Source organism: Pinus tabuliformis, chromosome 9 (assembly GCF_031772625.1).
Source record: "Pinus tabuliformis cultivar Carrire ecotype Pingquan chromosome 9, CPIR1, whole genome shotgun sequence".
NCBI classification, from domain to species: Eukaryota; Viridiplantae; Streptophyta; class Pinopsida; order Pinales; family Pinaceae; genus Pinus; species Pinus tabuliformis.
In genome coordinates this window covers 211854374-211868881 of record NC_142307.1, presented here as the reverse complement: position 1 = coordinate 211868881, position 14508 = coordinate 211854374, and the positions used below count along the sequence as shown (strand labels likewise).

Here is a 14508-nt window from a genome sequence, read left to right as displayed (position 1 = left end):
AAAAAAAACTTCTTTGTTATGCAAATTTTCCATTAATTTTAATTTTATTTCATTGAAAGACTACAACAATTGATTAAAAACAAAAAAAACAAAACAAAACAAAAACTTGGCTATTATGCGAATTTCCCATTGTTTTTAATTTTATTTCATTGAAAGATTACAACAATTGCAAAATTAATGGAGGAAGTAAATATAATCAAAAGGGACGCCAGTGAGGTTTGTCCTTTTGGAATTTCTGTGAATGTAAGGCTCCTCTGGTAGTGATGATTCATAGTGGAGTTCTTTACAAGCGCATTTTATAGTTGTTTCGCTTTCTCTCCGAGCACTTGGCGTGTACTCCAAGTAAAGGTAGAAAACTGAAAACGACTTATTACATGATTTTCGTGGTCATAGCGACAAATCGGTCACCTCTCTGTCAATCTTTGATAAATTACTTTCAAAATATGACACAGCTGACTGCAAATATCTCGCAAAGAGATACGATCTCCGATTCCCGGATCTTTCGCTAAAGTGGACACAGTGGCATTTGCACAAGCTTTCTTACTCCTTTGGGCTTTGATCCATTTAGCGCTCTTTCCATTGACAGACAAAATACGCATGCCTTCACTTGTGCCTGCGTGAACGCCTTTACGTTTTAGGCCAGTCAGTGCGCTAGCCGGATTCGAAATCAGAACAAAATAGGTTAGAAATTTCTCTATTTTTCTATCCACTTAAAAATTAACATCTGTCTCCACTTAAAAATTAACATCTGTCTGTGTCTCAAACACTTGGCCATCTAAAGCATTCTGAGCTACAAGCGTACCATGTCCAGAGTACTTCGCCGCAGTTACCCAGGCTAAAGATCTTCTTCTTCACCTACGCCCGCTCTGGAGAATGTCGACTCTCAGGCCAGAGTCTCGAAGTCTCCACTTCAGCTTGCAAGATCGCCCTCAAAAACTTTTTGCTTCTAACGGCATGCCATTGACTTTGAAGCGGATGTGGTGGTGTAGTAGTGCCAGGGATGCACCCGAATCGAACCCTAGAACGAATTTTCCAAATTGGAGGGCTAGAATAATCTGTGTAGCGATGGGCCACAAACTTTCCCTTCTCAGTATTCCATTTCTCCTTGCTTTTCCATTATGCCTTCTGATATTTTTAATTTGATTTTTGTTATAGCTGTTGGTACTTGGGGACCAAGGCAACCTCTGAAGATTGAATTGCAATGGGCACCTCCACAGGCAATGTAAGTCTGAATCAAAGTGCATTATACTGCCTTGTGCCGCATCGACATTGTATTTTGGGAAGCAAAGGATATCAGCAACTAAAGTTCTCCATCTTAACATTAGATTTAAACGCGAGAGGTATAAAAAAATTGGAGGTGCAAACTCAATCACTTGTGTTAGAGGTTTACATTTCTATACTTTTAATCCCCGTTGGTTCTTAGTAGATTTTAATCCCCGTTGGTTCTTAGTAGATTTGAAATATATTTTATTTGGTTACAGACACAGAAATATGCACACATGGACATCTGCCCCACTTGGCCTCTACAACATCTAGCTTCTTTGGGTGCAATTAAATTTTCTTGGTAATGAAATGTTTATTATTGCTTTGGTTACAGGCTTCAGCTCCACTCTTTTCCCACATATTTGGACATGAATCAACCAGGTACCCACTCTGCTTTTGCTATGAAATTATGTATTCTGAAATAATAATTCAATCAGGCATGTCATATTTCATGGAAAAAACTTCATGGTTATTAATTTTTTTTTCAATCATTGCAATGGTTGACAGAGGTGGGTGGGATAGGTTTTAATATACTTGTCAAAATCGAGGCCATGATTTTCGGCTTTTCTGGGGACTGTAGGAACCCCGATAATTTCATCTTGTTTTGTGGATTTGCCTTTGTAGGGCTCAGAGCCACAGAGGTGTCCAACACAATCATCTCTGGTTGAGGTCGATCCCTCTCCCACTGGGCTCTGGAGAGGGATCCGACCACATTAAAGTATGGGAGAGTAATATGATCGAAATAAGTCGTTTGCTACGTAGGACTGGAGGTGGAGGTCCTGGTATCAAAATGCCTCAGGAGAAATCTGTCGCCATGAAACCCTCTACCGTTGAAGGCGCTAAATCCGCCGCCATGGAATTCTCTACCGTTGGAGGCGCTAAATCTGCCACCATGAAACCCTCTGTCGTTGAAGGCGCTAAATCTGCCGCCATGGAATTCTCTGTCGTTGGAGGCGCTAAATCTGCCGCCATGAAACCCTCTATCATTGAAGGCGCTCTGAAGCGCAGACGACTTTCTAGAGAAGCAGGCTACTCCGTTAAAAGACATGTCGAGGCCTGGTCCTTTCCCAATACCATCACAGTTTTCCACAGTTTCAGTTGCTAGGGTTTCATAACGTAGAACTTAACCCAATAGAGTATTTTGTATACTACCTTAATTGGAGGTGTCGGCAGTTTTAATACCGATTGGATTCAATAGGCGATCGAAATGAAAGAGTGGTAATGTCAATATATGCTTCTAACATTTGGATGACTTTGTTCATAAAGGGACTGCGAGATGCATTGTATTGGATGCACCACAGTCCAGGTAAACTCGTTTTTTAGCTATGCCTTGGTCTCCCTCTTCTGGCTTGTTCTTTTTTTTTTCAAATTTCCAAACTCATTTTCTCACCGAAATGGCTCTAGTAAAATTTGCTCAGTCAAATCTTCATAACCAATATATCATAGCTATAAACATCACATTATCAATCAACATTCTTGACCACATCTTTGGGACATGGGAAACATAGTGTTCCTCACTGTGTGGCTTCCTAAATCTGCAACTGAATAAAACGCTGGCATCCAAAAGAACATTGCAGAGATTTATATATCAGTGTGAGATGCAATACAACAAAGTATATCCAAAGTTTCCATGTATCCATACGGTAAAACTCTTTGGGATCTTGAAACCATAACCCTAAAGGACACCATAGGTTCACTCTATCAAAAGCCTGTTCTTTTTATTTTGTCATAGCCTCTGTTGCTTAATCCACTTTGATTAACCAATACATTTAACTGTTGCAAATATTAATCCCAACCACTGCCTTAAACACACTAACAAACACCATGCTTGCCGAGTCAACCACTGCGCGGTTGCAAAACTATAGCCCTGACTATTCCTCAACACAACAGAGAAGTTAAGGCACTTAATGAAGTTTAGTAAATAAGTATGGGCAAGCATTCACTCCGCAACTGTTGCCCACACTCCACAACACCTGCAAGTTCAAAAAATCATATACTATTGCTCACACTCCACAACATCTGCAAGTTCAAAAAATCATTTACAATAAAAAATTGCCCATGCTGCGTATTAATTATTTTCTCTGTCATGCATTAATGTCAAATTTGTATGTTGAGATAAATATGAATGTCAAAGTCATTTGCATTGTTGGGGAAGTTAGAGAGCTAGAGTCTGTGAGGAGAAAATCATGGAGAAAATCTTGGTGGGCACGTGAAAACCAGTTTTATTGAGTTATACAGAAGTTTACTCTGCAACCCAGTGATGGGTAAATGGCGTAAGTTTTTTGTGTTTTTTCATTTGGAGTTGCAATGTCCATTTATCACGCTAATGTATTTCCTTATGTTTTAACATATAATATAAAGTGTGGCTTGTTGCGTTATGGTATTAATATTTCACAAGTAGATTTACCGCAACCTTTTTTGTTTTACTCTGTTTTGCAGTGAATGAGTTCTATGTTTTATTAAGCCCCTGTGTAGTTGCGATTTCCATGCCGCAACATAAGAATTACCTTGCCGCAACCGAATTCTAAGTGAGACTCCTCTCCTTTGCCCCCTTAAATTTTTTCTAACATTAACACTTGGGCCCACTATGTATCTCGAGAATCCACTTAGGCAGAGGAATTGCGCATGTGATCTTCGGCTAATTCAATCAAGGAAAGTATGAAGATTCAATGATAACTCCAATTATTAAGTCATCAACTTATAGTCTTTTAAACTTATCCACTGGCTATGTTGGATAAGTTTAAAAAACTATAAGTTGATGACTTAATAATTGGAGTTATCACTGAATCTTCATACTTTCCTTGATTCAATTAGCCGAAGATCACATGCGCAATTCCTCCATCTAAGTGGATTCTCGGGATTGAAAATGATGCACAATGTCATATTGGCTCTATTTGCACTGATAATGGAAAAGAATACACTTCAAATGAATTTGAAAACTATCTTCGCCAACATGGGATCAAACATCAAACAAATGTGCCTTATAATCCCCAACAAAATGGAGTAGCCGAAAGAATGAATAGGACAATCTTAAATATGGTGCGCTCTATGATGTTTTAAAAAAATGTAAAATTGATGTTTTGGGCTAATGCAATTCTATGTGTTGTATATGTAAAGAATTGATGTCCATCTAATGCTATTAGAAACAAGACTCCTTATGAAATGTGGTATGGGCACATTCCTTCCGTAAAGCATCGCAGGTGGTTCCACATGTTATGCTTTGATACCAAAGGTACATAGAAACAAACTTGGTGCAAGAAGTCATAAGTGTATCTTCCTGGGGTATTCAAACATCTCCAAAGCATACCGTTTCTATGATGAAGTCAATAAAAAGTTTGTTGCATCTAGAGATGTAATCTTTCTTGAATCATCCAAAATTGACAATGTTGTTGAGTGCCAACTTGATCGCTTAGATAGATTCGCAAATGCAAAATCATTTCAAGAATTTGAAAATCAGAGTCCACATCTTGAAGGGGGGATTCCTATACTAGATCAACCTGTGGAATCTTCTTCTGAATCACTTTCTCCCCCGCATGAAACTCCAACAATGGATGATACTCTGAGTGATGTGATTGACAAAATTGAGAGACTCATTCTTGATTCAGTCCCAACTCAATCAACGGAGCAACCTGGACCATCTCAGAAAGGTCCCCCAAAGTGGCTAACAAAGACACTTGGAAGTGTTCATCCTGATGAGGTTGGAATTAGAAATTCAACCTGACAAAATGAAGGTGATGTAGATGACTCTGATTCACCTATTGATATGGATGTTTCTTATGATTGTGAATTGAATTTGTCTACAGATTTTGAACCAACTTCCTTCAAAGAAACTGATTCCAATGATGAATGGAAAGAAGCAATGCAAAAGGAGTATGATGCCTTGATAAAGAATGGTACTTGGAAGTTGGTTGATCCTCCACTGGGAACCAAACCAATTGGCTGCAAGTGGGTCTACAAGAACAAGTATAAAGCACATGGCTCACTTGACAAGCACAAAGCCAGGCTTGTGGCAAAAGGTTTTTCACAGAAGGAAGGGGTCGATTATGAGGAGACTTTTGTCCCCACAGTGAAATAGGCTACCATCCGGACACTCTTTGCCCTAGCAGCTCAGAACGGTTGGAAAGTCCATCAAATGGATGTAAAAACTGTTTTCTTGAATGGAGATCTAAAAGAAAATGTTTTTATGTCCCAGCCTGAAGGATTTGCTGTGAAAGGACATGAACATAAAGTATGCAAACTTGTGAAATCCTTGTATGGCCTCAAACAAGCACCGCGAGCTTGGTATGAAAAACTAACTGAGCATCTTTTGAAACTCAATTTCAACATTATGATCTTGTTGTTGCAACTTTGTTTGTCAAGAAGGTTGGCAAAACAATTGTATATCTTGTGGTATATGTAGATAATCTTTTGATGACAGGGAACAATGAGAACTACATTGCATCCATAAAGAAGGAATTGAGGAAAGGTTTTGAAATGACTGATTTGGGCTATGTTCATTACTATCTTGGTATTGAAGTAACTCAACATCTGAAATCCATATTCCTTTTCAAAAGAAGTACATTGGAGATCTGTTGAACAGGTTTGGTATGACTGAATGCAATCTTCTGACTATTCCAATGGAACAAAACTTAAAGCTCACATCCATTGAAGGAAAATAATTTGAGGATGCAACAAAGTATAGATAACTTGTAGGAAGTCTCAACTACCTAACTACTATCAGACCAGACATTTCATTTGTTGTTGGAATCCTCTCTAGGTTTATGCAAAAGCCTTGCGAGGGACATTGGTCTGCTACAAAAAGAGTTCTAAAGTTCTTGAAGGGAACTCAATACTTTGGAATCAAGTATACACAGGTGGGCGACTTCAGCTTGATTGGATACTTTGATTCAGACTTCGATGGAGACAAAGAAACTGGGGTATCTACTTCGGGCTATGCTATGAGTCTTAGATCGAGCGCTGTCTCCTAGAGATCATGTAAACAATTAGTTCTAGAGATTCTACAACTGAGGCAAAATATGTGGCAGTAGCTGAGGCAACAAAAGGAATTGTGTGGCCTAAGAAAATTTTGGAAGATTTGCAGGTAAAACAAGTACAATATACTCCACTCATGATTGACAATACCTCGGCAATAAAGTTGGCTAAGAACCCAAAGTTCCATGATCGAATGAAGCACATCAATACATAATATCATCTGATTCGATATCATGTTGAGGCCAAAACAATCCATCTGCGCCATCGTTCCACTAATGAGTAGATTGCAGACATCTTCACCAAAGCGCTTGGAAGGGAAAAGCTTGAAAGATTCAGAATGATGCTTTGGACTCACCAACATCCCTTCAGATTAATGGGGGGAATGTTAACACCTAATCATAGGGATTGGGTGAATAACTGTAATTAGTATAAATAAATAATAGACGAAATGGAGAGTCATCGGGAGATGAAATCTGAATAGTCTCTCCCTCTTGTATATAATAATGAACAACCTAAATGAATAATACAATCTCATTTGAGGAGTTACCTCCTGGCCTGACAATTTTGTATATTCTAATCAGTGTGGAAAAAGTCTACAAAAAATCATGATTAAATCCTAAAATTGCGATTTTTTTAAGAAAACGATTTAATCCTTAGATTTTTTGCAGACTTTTTTAGAAATGAAAAAATTGTGATTTATTCGTTATATGCCTGATTTTATCAGGAATCGACCCAAAAAGTCGGTTGTCTTGAGAGTTGAGGCTCAGACGAGACTCAAGATTCAGGAGTTGATTCACTATTTTGATATGTGATGTAGCACTAGACTTCATATACATATTATATATTAGCTTTCTTTACATGTTTATGTAGAAATGAATTTATTTGATGTTGTGGATGCTCTAGATGTTAAAAAAAATTAAAAAAATGAATAGAGTTTTTTTTTTTTTTTTTTTGGCCGACTTTTTCAAAAAACTCTTGACTTTAACGAGTTTTTGAACTTTTGGACCCTTACCAAATTAATTCCAACTTCGACTTTTTCCACAATGATTCTAATGACCGTGATGAACATTTATTAGGAAAGCTTCCAGCGGCTGTCAATTTTGGTCAGTTTTGGATAAATCGAAAGAGTGAACGACTGAGGTGGCTACAGTGATCTGTTGGGTTATCAGCTCCAGCTTTCAAAAGAGGCTACAGGGGTCTCCTGGGTTACTGAACTGGCTACAATGGTCCTCTGCATTATTGTCTGCATGATCCAAAAATAAGTTTGTTGCATGGATAAAAGGTTAATGGTTTCATGGCAAGTATATCAATGGAGGCCATGACTATGAGTTGGATTGGAGATAGTTTTATTCAATTGCAGTTCGTGTACCTAAATTAAGACAGGAACCTAATCTTACATTGTGATATAAAACTCCACAATGGTTTCGAGGAGTCGCATCTTATAGTGTGATATAAAACTCCACAATGGTTTTGAGGAGTCGCATCTTATAGTGTGATATAAAACCCCACAATGTTCATTTTCATTTTGATTCCTGGAGTGATTTTACTTAGTGTGATTTTAGTTGTTTGCTAGAGTGCCTCCAAGATATGCTGAAGAATGTGATGTTTACAGCTATTATATGTTGGTTATGGAAATAGTAGGGAAGGAAGATCATTGATTTTGATAATACAGAAAGTAGATCAAGCAAATTTTACCAGAAAGAAGAGTGGGCATTTCACCAATGGTGGAGAAAAGTGATTTTAGAAATGCAAAAAGAGGGAATATGATGGAGAAACACCCGGCATAACAAAATAATGACTTTAGTTGAACTGTGATGCATCCATTTCAATGCATCTCGCCTTCCTTTCTTGAGCAAAGTCATTCAGATGTTAGGAGGAAGCATTCATATTACCATTTCACTTTCTTTCCCCGTTTAGCACATCTCCAGCGTTTTGCTTCTGACCAAAATTTTCAACTTATAGTTTGGAGGATTAAGTGATAAATAAAAAGTATTCAGAGTGCAAGACCTGTTATTAAAGTAGTGTACAGAATTATAGTTCATGTCTGAGTTTTTTTTTTCAACAGAAAAAAGCATGATGTAATTATATTATAACATGTCTGAGTTATGTTAGTAGTAAATGGCAGTTTTCCGCAATAGTTGACATTGTAGATTGTCTTGAATCATGGAATAACAATTGGGCTTCATATGGGAAATATTTGTTTTTTCTTGTCTACACTTTCAAATAATATGGTAAAATCGCAAGCTAATATGGTAAAATCGCAAGCTCACCTAAATTTTAAAGTATTTGAGAGTTCTCGATTTCAATTTGTTTAAAAGTTCTCAGTTAATATGAATAGTTTTTATAGAATATGCAATAATTACAAATAAATAAAAAGCTTACTACTTTTAGACATTGTCTTTTGAATTTAGGAAACCCAAAGTAAACACTATAGTTTAAGATCAATTGCATTATATATTTTCTGATTTACAAAATTAGTGTAAAAAACAATGGTTCAACTTCTCAATTTTATAAAATCTGAATTGTGTTTCCATAAAAGCTAGAAATATAACTATTAATGATTGTGACTCTTTGATCCCTCTACTCTGAATCGGTAGCTTTTCCCACAGAAACATAAACTTGGTAGACTTGAACAAGCTATTCATCATCAACCAGAGCCCTCTAACCAAGCCTCTTCTCTAAATTGAGAGTTATCCCCTTAACAAAATTAATTTGGTAATTTGGTTGCACTGAGACAATTTTTCTCTAAGCTAGATGTAAAGAATTTGACCACCTTGCCGCTGGAGTGATGTTAGATTGTATGGCAGTTGACTGCTGAAACATGAGCATTTTAGACAACTTTTGCGATGTAGAGATGTCTTTTTTGGAAAAAGTTAGATTGTTTTAGCTCAACAATCAAGACCGTGTGAAAATAAGGCGTGCAACATCTTCATAGTAATCATTCACATCATTAATTCTCATTTTACCCTTCTAATAAACTACATAATCAATTCTTTACCTCTCTTGTCATTTATGATTTATCATCATCTACAAGAGAAGCATATATGTTTTATCATCCTCTACAAGTGAAGCATATGAAAGAATTGTCAAATGCCAATTCCATGCAAAATAATTAAAGATTAATCAATATTTCATATGTTGGTTTAACTTTGCTTTTATTTATATTATTTGATACAAAGAGTTGCATTGATAACATCATCTTAATATCAACGTCAAGAAGAGCACAAACGCACTTCATAACTGTTAATCGAACTATGATTCATATAACAAGCTGATTCATCTAATAAGCATTAAAATTATGTCAAAATAAAGATATAAGCCACTTCATAAATAAAAGGCTTCGAATGTATAGAAATAAGGGCTTTATAAATAAAAATGCAAGAGATCTTGTGCTTCTGAATGCAGGTTTGACCTTAACGTAAAACATTAAGGCGATGATTCAAGCCTTTGATGCCTGCCATGATGTATTATCTCTGAGTTTCCTTTAAATGATATTGGTCATTGAAAAAATAACTAAAAGTTGATTGCTTCCTTTTTAAGCAAACACACCTGCAATGCATATGCTGATCAATGAGAGGGAATTTGATATCATAATTTTGTTTTTCAGGGATGGGGTATCCGTTTTAGTGGGTGTCCTTCATTCAGAAGCAGTGTTTGCAACGAATTTTGTGAACTTAAGGAAATGGGTGGACGTTGAAAGGAATTGTTTTTGAAACTATAAACCTAGTTCAGATTTGCCAGGCTTTGTAGAGATGTAATTGAATAAGGTAAGAATTCAATTATTATTCAATTTGCATGACAGCACTAGTCTTTGCTTGCCAGATTTAGTTTACGTTTTTAATAGATCCTTCCTTGATTTTTGCAGCAGCTTGAACTGGATTGGATATGAGGTTTTTAATTGATCATTACTTGATTTTTGCAGCCTCTTGAATCGGATAAATTTATTACGCATGAGGTTTCTGTTCAGGATATCAACAAGGCATTTGACTACATAATTGAAGAAGAGGTCTCCCAGTTGTTTTTCATACTCCAAGATCAGGGATGCAACATGGATGCAACATGAAAAGAGCAAGAGAACCCATAGATCTGCTCTCTTTGCAATGTAAGGGACATCTTTGATGAGATTATTAGATTTCAGCCAACAAACTCCTAATACAGTTTTAACTGGACTGCGGTTAGCTTTTGAGGATGACCATGGATCTTCAGCTCCAAATGAAGCCAAGGGTAATAGTGCTTTTATCTTTTCTTGTCTTTCAGAGGAACTCAATACAAAGTTGCAACAAGAAGTCAGATGTGATATGCCAGAGAGCAGAACTAGTATTTTAGACCCCCACAAATTGATTGATAGCTTTCCCCCACCATTTCTGCCAGCCATTTCTTCCAATGCCCATTCCAGCCACCCAGTGCCAGAAAAGCCAGAGAGAGCCATTTCCCTTTCAGACAGACAAAAAGCCAGTAAGGTATTGAATAAAAGTGCCTCTCGGGCAATGTAAGTAAAGAAAAACATCCTAGAATAACGAGAGCAATTCAAGTCGTTTAGAAAGGAAGAAAGCTCCAAAACCGGAAGAGGGTCGTTAAATCGTATCCGTTGACAGAGGGGAAGATGCAATTTATCATGATTCCTTTTAATGGGAATTGAGTAAACTTTATTTTAGTTTAAACAACATTGTATTTGAAGTTGGTCATATTGCCATGCAAACATTGCCCAGGAATCTATAATGGAGCCTCAATTTGCAAGAGTGTTGGGATTAACAGGAGAGGGCATTGAATTTTTGAATTAGTTGAATTTTACAGAGCAACTTTTTTTTATATAGAATTCCTATGGTAAAAACGTGAGTCAGATTCTCCCAACTCTTCTATAGACTTTTATTCAAGACTAGAGTCCAGTGCATAATTAGATATTATTATATTTTAATTAATCTATATTGAAAACTTGATCGGTTTACTTGTTTAATGGAGAAAGGGTTATTCTGCACTCCTAACATCCCTCTAAATAACTCAAACTTTACTCGCCCTAGAGGCTTAGTAAAAATATCAGCTAAATTATCACAAGTGTTACAATACTCCACACATATTTCTTTTGACTGTATCTTTTCTCGAACAAAATGAAACTGAGTGTCAATATGTTTAGTATTTTTATGGAAAACTGGATTGTATGCAAGCTTTATTGTGCTCTGGTTGTCAGTTTTGATGTTGGTTGCTTCTTTCTGCCCTTCGCCTGCATCGCTAAGCAATCTCCTCAACCAGATGGCTTTGCATGTTGCTGCACACAACACCTGGTACTCAGCTTCACATGATGATAATGCTATAGTACTTTGCTTTTGGCTGCTCCACGAAATAACCCCGGATCCAATACTAAATGCATACCCTGTGATGGATCTACGATCATCCAGGTCACCTGCCCAATCAAAATCAGAATAACCTGCTAAAGTAACATCAGAAATGTCAGTGTATAAAATACCATAATTACAAGTACCACTAAGGTACCTCAACACACATTTTGCTGCAATCCAGTGACTTTCAAGTGGTCTGGACATAAACTGGCTCAGCACACTAATAGAATATGCCAGATCAGGTCTAGTTGTCATGAGATATATCAAACTTCCCACTAGCTGTCTATACAAAGTGGCATCCACCTGTTTTGTGCCATCATCACTGCTTAACTTGAGATTCTGCTGCAATGGTGTTGCTGCTGTTTTACATTGTTCCATTCTGAATCTTTCCAACAGGGTTTTGGCATACTTTCCTTGAGTTAGAAAAGTCTGACCAGAATCTTTCCACACCTCCAAAACTAAGCAACAATGAAGATCTCCAAGGTCTTTCATTTCAAATACCTGTGACATTTGCTGCTTGATTTCTTTGATCAAATTATTTGCATTTCCTGTTATAATCATGTCATCCACATACAAAGAAATCAAAATGATTTGCCTCTGTTTATTTATCTTGGTATACAGGTTTGGGTCGTTGATGCTCCTATGAAAACCATGTTGTATAAAAAATGAATCAATTTTCTCATACCATGACCTGGGTGCTTGTTTCAAACCATAAAGTGCCTTATGCAATTTATACACTAAATGCTCCTGCCCCTTTTTCACAAAACCAGGAGGCTGTACTAAATAAATTTCTTCCTTTAATTCTCCATTCGGAAATGCAGACTTAACATCTAGCTAGTGTAGCTTCCATTTATGCTTTGTTGCTAAAGAGATTAGCATTCTAATTGTATTTAGTTTAGCTACAGGGGCAAAGGTGTCATCGAAATCTATGCCTTCTTGCTGTGAATAACCCTTTGCTACCAGTCTAGCTTTGAATTTTTCTACACTCCCATCTGCATTTATCTTAGGTTTATACAGCCACTTACAACCTATAGGGGTTTTTCCTTCAGGCAACTCAACTAAATCCCAAGTATGATTTCTATATATTGATTCAATTTCCTCATGCATTGCAGCCCTCCATTCATCTGATTTACTTACTTCTTCATAATTTGAAGGTTGTACAATGTTTAAAATTTTGGACATTAAAGCATAGCCTTTCAATCTTTCAGGTAGTCTAGTCTTCCTACCTGATCTTCTAGGTAGAGGACTTACCTCAACTCTATCTGTTTCAGCACTTTCTGGGCCTGCATCATCACTTATTACACTATCTGCTGCTACTTCTTCTTGTTTCTGTTCCTGCTCCTGCTCCTGCTCTTCATCTTCGTCACTGTTCATCTCTATCAGCAATGGAATGTGGCTGTCATTGCTAGAGTCTTCCTTTCCATCTTCAGTTTGTTCATGAAAAACAACATCTCTGCTTGCAAAAACTTTATGAGTCACAGGATTATATAACTTTTATGCCTTATACTCTGTGCCATATCCTACAAATATACATTTCAAGGCTTTGGGGTCTAACTTCTTTCTATCTTCTTTTGGTATATGAGCATAAGCTTTATATCCAAATATTCTTAGATGACTAACTGCTGGTTTGAGTCCAAATAATGCTTCAAAGGGGGTTTTGAAGCCTAAACATTTAGTAGGACTCCTATTCTTTAAATAAACAACAATATTAATGGCTTCTACCCAAAGACCATTTGATATACCTTTACCTTGAAGCATACTTCTCGCACACTCTACAAGAGTTATGTTTTTGCGTTCTGTTACTCCATTCTGCTGTGGAGTGTGTGGCACTGTAAATTGCTGCATAATCCCATGTTGCTTGCAGAAGTTCATGAACTCTCCTAACCTGTATTCTCCCCCTTGGTCTGAGCGGAGAATCTTTATCCTTTTTCCTGTTTGGTTCTCTATCATAGATTTAAACTCTTTAAAGTACCGACAGGCTTGAATCTTTTTACTTAAAAAATACACCCATGAAAACCTAGTGCAGTCATCTGTAAACAGCAGAAAATAATATGCACCTCCTAAGGACCTAGTTTGCATAGGTCCACAAATATCTGTATGCACTAGTTCTAGGATGTCTCTTTCATTTCTGTTGACATGAAAAGGGAATTCTTCTCTATGCATTTTCCCTAATGCACATCCATCACATTCCAGCTTGACTTTATGAAAAACAGGGAGTCCATCGACCATACCTTTCTTCTGAAGTAAAATGAGGTCTTGCAGATTGAGGTGTCCAAATCTCTGATGCCAGAGATTTTCGACTGTTGATCCAGCTGCAACCATTGCTTGTCGTGGCATACTCTTTGCATCCAATCTGTACAAATTCCCCACGCGCACTCCTGTTGCAACTATTTCCATCTGGCTATCCTTAATGACACAACCATTATTAAAGAATTGCACCTGCATGTCCTGGTCTGTAATCATTGAGACAGAGATCAAGTTTTTCTTAATTCCTGGAACATATAATACATTTTTAAGATGTTTAATGTCGCCACTAGGTAGCTTCACAGGAATATCTCCACATCCTTTGATCTCATACCCACTGTCATCTCCTAGATAAATTTTTGATCCACATGCAGGTTCTTCAAGAAATTCAAAATAGTCCTTCTTATCGGTCATATGAGAGGATGTGCCAGAGTCAACATACCATATGTCGTCCTCATCTCCCTTTGATGCTGAAAGAGCACAATCGACTGTGAATAGTCGAAGATCATGGCTGTGGTCCTCCTCTTCTCCAGCAAAACAACCCTGATGTTTCCTCTGTTTGCCTTTTCTTTCATCCGCCTGCCTCTTATAGCATTCTTTAATTTGATGACCAGGTTTCCCACAATAAAAACATCTCTTAACATAATTATCAGTCATACCTCTAAATGGTCTCTTTTGAAAAGAGCTGGCCCCCTTC

The 14508-nt window shown here is 37.2% G+C and overlaps 1 protein-coding gene across 7 annotated transcripts; it reads left to right on the top strand.

Moving 5' to 3' along the window:
- Positions 1-346: 346 nt before the first annotated feature.
- On the top strand, positions 347-10991 carry LOC149147900 (uncharacterized). Of its 7 annotated transcripts, none has more exons than XR_016263664.1 (8): positions 442-681; positions 782-1090; positions 1218-1357; positions 1598-1644; positions 1888-3536; positions 3703-3791; positions 9842-10001; positions 10157-10991. XR_016263664.1 is itself a non-coding variant. In XM_089445656.1 (5 exons), the coding sequence occupies exons 2-5, from the start codon at positions 874-876 to the stop codon at positions 2366-2368; spliced, it is 912 nt and encodes a 303-aa protein (XP_089301782.1). In that variant the 5' UTR covers positions 444-681; positions 782-873; the 3' UTR covers positions 2369-3766. The 7 variants fall into 7 exon arrangements, 1 of the variants encoding a protein (XP_089301782.1); XR_016263662.1 differs by having other exon boundaries at positions 444-681; positions 1218-1384; XR_016263667.1 differs by lacking the exon at positions 782-1090 and having other exon boundaries at positions 347-681; positions 1156-1222.
- The last annotated feature ends 3517 nt before the right edge of the window (positions 10992-14508 follow it).